Here is a 6,247-nt window from a genome sequence, read left to right on the forward strand (position 1 = left end):
CCAGCTTCCGCAACTGCATAGGTCATACGTGGACAACTACTTGATGACACTTAAAAACCATATAAGCACCCAAGCCTCTCCCATATCTTCCCTATATGCACGTGTTCAAGTACGATGCTTCCATACTGTACATCTCACTAACTTCAACTGGAAAAATTAGTGGCTACCTCACTGTGGAGATAGATAGAGCTACTAAAATAAAAAACCCACATCCTCCGTAGTAGACACACAACCGGTGGAAAACTCAAAGCAAGAAAGTGTACTAATTTTCTTTCGCAGCAAGTAAAAAGGATATGAATTAGTTAGATTGATGTAGTTCTTTCTGCGGCCCATTTTTACAGCAACAAAACTCTCGTACATCTCTGGATGAGCATGCATTGCGAAAAGTGGTAATCTCTTTCTTTAAAAATCACTTACAGAGTACCAATTGGAATGCCAAAGAACATAGTTGCTTGGTAGGTTCAGTTATGTTGGTGCACATGTGTGTTTACCTCTCTCTCTCTCTCTCTCTCTCTCTCTCTCTCTCTCTCTCTCTCTCTCTGTGGGGGGGGCGTGCGTGTGTGTGTGTGTGTGTGTGAGAGAGAGAGAGAGAGAGAGAGAGAGAGACCTTTGAGAATGGGAGTTCCGATGTCCTTCATATCGACGATATACTCCAAAATCCATTGCCAGGGGAGCGAAACAACTTCTGAGACAGTTTCCATGTCGTAAACCAGACTTCTTCATGAAGCTAACGCTGAGAGAGAGAGAGAGAGAGAGAGAGAGAGAGAGAGAATTTTCTTTTTTTTTCCTTTTTTTTTGACCAGTAAAGTGCTTTTGAATGTATAAGATGGGGTAAGGACATATGCTGATCGGATACATGGTTGTCTTTCATCGAGAAGGCATACTTGGGGAATTTCAATATAGGGTGGGTTCAGACCGCGCAGTGGAAGAAAGCAAACGATTCTGCAGCTTCCGGGCGGAAGATGTAAGCACGCATGGGTTCCACCCTCCAACGATTCACACAAAGCGGTGGTAGAGAGGGAGCGAGCAGCCTGCGTGGAGCGCCATAATTGGCTCGAGGGACTGTTGTCAGGGTGGAAGAGGCGTTCTTCCGAGGGGGGGGGGGGGGGGTCGGAAGATCAATTTGGGAGGGTGGAAGAGAAGAGGCCCCCTTTTTCCATGACGTGGAGGGACTTTTTGTTACTTCCACCGCTCTATGTGAACGGGGCAAGCCACATGACAATTTTTCATTGGTCCAAGCTAAACTAAAACATTTCCGCCTGGCTAATGTGAACCCAGCCATAGATAACTATTCAAAATACATCTTTTCACTAGGCTGCTTGGGGCTAGTCATATATTGGGCATGAAATCCTTGCTTGCTGACATAAATCTTTAATGTTGGGAGACTTCCTCAATTACTCCATGCCGCTTATCCCAAAAATGCTCAGCATCTTCATTTTTTTTGGCAATTGTCCTTCCTTCTTCAGTTAGCTCATGGACAACCTTCCAACTCTTTTAGCGGGTAATCAGATAGTCCCACGGTTCTGCCCTGATTGAGTGAATTAGAATAGTAGAACTAAGATCATGGAAATACCCAGCCTAGTCTGCACATCAAGTAATTTGTTGAAATTGGCATCTCTTACCTGCAGATGAAAATTTGAAAACAAACGTCTTAGGCATGGTGCCTGGTAAGCTCCCTCAAAAATCCAACAATTCCTTTGCTTCCAAATTAGCCCAGAAGAACTCAGCTCTAGCTTTGTTCCAAGCCTCTGTGAGAACACCTATGTGGTCACCTAGTAGGAGGTGTTTCCAAGACAGGGATTTCTTTATAACATGAAGTAGTGCTATTATGAGGATGTTCATAAATAGCTGGGAGAGAGTCTCTAGTTCCTAATTGCATCTTTTGCAGTTACTTGAGCATAGATTGGCTTTGGGTAGTCTTTCACATATCTACACAGCTTTGTGCAGAATGAGCCATAGCAGAACAGATCTTTTTGGGGAGATCATAGGGCTCCAGAGCTGTTCAAATGTAACACCCATTGCTTCCTAGATAACTTGATCTACCACTTCTTATTGAGCTTTACATGGAGAGAGGGGGGGGACCGGGGGGGGGCTTGAATCGTCCTTCCCAATTGAAGGCACAACTGCCAAGAGAATCAGTAAGTTTTATGGTCCACTACAGATTTGATGGGAAGACATTAATCCTTTCTTATACTGGCTCCATTTTCTAGGGAGGGAGTTGATACTTTATCACTACTTCTCCCTTGGAAAGGAATCTATTCTCATATTTGTTCCACAAGTCTACCCAACATTGCACACCTTTTTTTATAAGTTTTTGAATCATTAGGAGTCGTCCTTCTTTTGAGATGCAGTACACCCACTCTTTTCCTTCGAGGTTAAGCTTTATTCAGCTTTTGTGTCTACACTCTCATAAGATATTTAAATAGGTCTAAGCCAAAGATGTGGAGTTATTAGCTGTTGAACATCGTTGTGAGCATGTGGACAGGGGCGTTATTTGGGACTCGAGCACATGTCTAAGCAGTAGGGAGGCCCACTCTTCATGAGGGTTCATGAGAGCCATGACCATAAGTTTGAGAGCTAGCTTGTCTGCTTTCAGCACAATTTTTGTGACCCCTAGCCCTTCATGGTTCCTAGGGAGGGTGACAATGTCCCATTTAACCTTGGAAGCCTTACTTCCATTTACATCCCCAGTCTATAATAGGAAGTTTATACACACTTGAGAGATTGAGGTAGGTGATTATCTAGGGGGCGCTAATGGGAGAGGAAGAACAACACATATGTCGACATGAAGTGGTTAATGACTATGATTCTTCTTATCAAGAAGCAAGAAGGCATGTAGTCCAGGCCATCTTTAAATTTGGAGTTGAGAACTATTGCAAAGCCCAATCCCATCTCTAATTGAGGGTAATTTTGAATCCCATTGGGATGCCTAGGAGTCTAAAGATTTTGCCTTCTTCCAAGATCTTGCAACCTTGGTTAAGCAATTGTGGGGGGGGGAGTCTTATCCCAGTTTTAGTATGGTTAATCTTGGAACCACAGGGCCTACATAATATGTCTAGGGAGGACCAAAACTCTACGATGGCAATAGGCTCATTCGCAACCAATGCATTGGTGTCATTTACGAACTGAGACAAGCATTGTTGGAGGCCTGAGGGTGTCAAGATGCCCTTGATTATCCCTTGGCTCATTGAAACATACAGTTCATTATAGCAACTACAAACAGTAGAGGGGCAAGTGGACAACTTAGCCTGACAGACTTTTTCCAATGCATTGGGAAGGGCTCTAAGAGTTCACCATTTATGCACACCTTGGCTCTAAAGAGCACTTTGATGAAGAGGATGATATTTGGACCAAACCCCATGTGGTGGAGGGATTCAAGAATGAAATCCCAATCAAGCTTATCATAGGCCTTATCAAAGTTAACTTAAAAAGATGGTCCTGTTTGGTTTCGTAGGCATAGTCAATTCCCTCCCAAAAGTGAATTAACCGCTTTCAATATCCTTCTCCCCTTCATGAAGTCTTTTTGCCCCTGGTTGAGACATTTGGAGAGAGAATGGGTGATTTTGAGGGCTATGCATTTGGTGTAGATCGTGTATGCCGTAATGAACATTGTTAAGGGTTGCCAGTTAGAGAGTTGCTCTTTGGGATCTCTTGTGTGAAGTTTGATTATTCTAGTGTTTATCGGCACAGAAAAAGCTTCATACTTGAGTGATTCCTCTCATACATGCAAGAGAAAGGGGGGAGGTGGATTTAAAAGTTTGGACGAACTTGTTAGAAGTACATCATGGCCCGGGGGTTTGTGGCTTTTAAGAAGACCTATGGCAGCTCCAAGGTTGATGGTTGAGAGGGGGAGATCAGCAGCTGGAGAAAGAACTTTGTTTCTTGCCAACCAAATGCACTTTGGGCACTGCCCAGGCACTGTTCCTTCCTCAAGTCAGGGGATAGATCATTTTTGAAGAGATTTGCAAAATGGGTTTTGGCTAGAGTTAGGTTTTCCTCCACACTTTGTGCATAGTGGGGCCCATTTGAAAGAAGGGGGGATAAAGTTTTTGCATTTATTTTTCTAAGGATTTTGAACATTTTCTCTCTCCATTCACTATTGTTAACATGAGACAAATTAAAAGGGCAATTTATCTTATTGCAAACCAAAATGGCCTTTCTAGCATGAGTACATTGCACTGGAAAGGTTCATGCCTTACAAGCAATCAAAACACTGGGCCCTTACAAATTTCCTCTAAGGTGAATGCAAAGAAAGCTCAATCTAACAAAGGGGGTTGCATCATATCAACTTGCATGTCTCCCGTCTCACCAAATTGAGAAAATGGTGGACATGGTCTGTCACTTTTTACAAGTTTTTCTTCTTTAGTTTGGTGATGTACCCCTTTTTTGAAAGCTTGATGGCAATTGTCTTGACAATGTTGCTCACCCCACTCCCTCCATCCCCTTGCGATGCTAATTTCTTTCTAGTTCCTCCTCCAATTCTTCCAAAAAAGATTTGCCATTTGAAACATAGTTGAGTAGATACACAATTTGTCATTCATTGCTTGTGAGCAGCTTTGCATAAGAGTTTCCTCCTTGCTCTCTAAGGTCTGTTAAGCCAATTGAAATTCATTTTTTAACAAAGTACGATATGTACAATGTATGGATCGTTCATACCATATGAAACATACGGTACATGAATTTGTATGTACAAATTGTACCATACGTGGATACATCAAAAATTTACATTACCAGATCATCCATGTATTTGATCATTATTCACTCTTAGAAGCTTGGAAAATGACCATCAGGGAAGGTCTTAAAGACATTAATAGGTTTGTATAGAGGAGACTCCCATTTGGTACAAATTGCTCTATAATTTGTGATCTTGTAGGGTGTTACTTGTGATCATTGGATGTCCACTACATTACTGACCCATCACTAATTTATTCTTTACTCATATACAAAGAATAGGGAGCATAAGGTATTCTCATCCTCATTGCGCTCCACCCATCTCATTCTCCTGCTTCTCCCCCCTCTTTTTTCTTGCATAGCACTCCAACGTGCACTTCACAAGTGGTCCCAGGTCTCGGGGTGGCGGCGATGCTTGACTTCCTTGACGTGTGCAACATCTCAAGGAGAAGATTAAGTCTCTGTGTGTGGATAATCAACAGTCAATAGTAGAGTGTGTGCAGGTGTGCAAAGCTTGGTAGCATGAAAATTTTAGCGGCAATGGAGATTGCAAAATGTAGCGCAAGGGGAGGCTAAAATCAACACAAGCAAAGGTTTTTTTGGTGGTAACACAAGGGGAGGCTTCAATTAACACTGTATACGGGTAATGTTGGTGATTTTTGTAGTAGTAGCGCAAATTAAAGAAAGCAACAAGCAGCATTCAAACAAAAGAAAAGGAATTTTGCTCTCTTTTTGTAGCGCAACAAAGAGAGAGTGTGTGCACTACTATACACACACACACACACACACACACACACACGGATTCAAAAGAGAGTAGAGGAAAGAAAGAGAGAACTTACTTGCCTCTCTCATGGCGCACACACACTCTCCACATCGTGCGACCCTTTTCAGCATCGAACACACACACACCTCCCGTTCTGTGTCTTCGACATCGTAGGTATTTGATCGAAATTCAAAATTGGCAAGCTCTCCCTCATGGCATCGACTTTGATGTGATAGGCATTGGCATCGGCGAGCTCTCCCATATGTCATCGGCTTCTTTGGCATTCAGCATCGACACCTAATGTTTTCTCAGCATCAACAACTCCTTTTCTCGGCTTGTGACATCGGCTTCTCCTCCAACATCGGCATGCTCAGGTGAGGTTCCTCTTCTATAGGGGAGTGAAATGCGGCATTGGCATCGGCATCGACGACGATTGTGACATCGACTATGGATACTCACCCACTCTTTGACATCGTAGAGAGCGAGACAAAGAGAGAGCTTGTCAGCAGCAGTGAGAGGCATGTTATAGCTTACCATTAACATCAAATTCTGCATTCACAGGTGTTTTGAGCTCTCCATGCATTTTGAGAGCACTCTTGCATTGCCATATGCATCTTTGGATATGATGTATACACTTGTGGTCTACTCTTGAGATTGCAATCTCTGCATCTAAAGGTTGCAGTTCTCATGCACCACTCACAAGGCCTACATCAGTTAGATACAGGTTATTGCATCATTTTGGTTCTAGTGGGAGTTTTATGTGTATGGATTATGCATAAGTTTGCATGGATTTTGTGTTGTGAGCTCTGTTGA

The 6,247-nt window shown here is 42.8% G+C and overlaps 1 protein-coding gene across 2 annotated transcripts in view; it reads right to left on the minus strand.

Annotated features, from left to right (window-relative positions):
* Window positions 1–782, minus strand: part of LOC147418754 (uncharacterized) — a 121,550-nt gene extending 120,768 nt beyond the window's left edge. Inside the window, exon 1 of one of the 2 annotated variants that reach the window (XM_086505946.1) lies at window positions 608–782. In XM_086505946.1, the coding sequence (XP_086362072.1) occupies window positions 608–701 (94 nt within the window). In that variant the 5' untranslated portion in view covers window positions 702–782. The remainder of the gene's footprint in view (window positions 1–607) is intronic. The other variant, XM_086505945.1, reaches the window with a different exon arrangement.
* Window positions 783–6,247: the final 5,465 nt, after the last annotated feature.

This window comes from Adiantum capillus-veneris, chromosome 29 (assembly GCF_014529385.1).
Source record: "Adiantum capillus-veneris isolate H3 chromosome 29, ASM1452938v2, whole genome shotgun sequence".
Classification (NCBI taxonomy): domain Eukaryota; kingdom Viridiplantae; phylum Streptophyta; class Polypodiopsida; order Polypodiales; family Pteridaceae; genus Adiantum; species Adiantum capillus-veneris.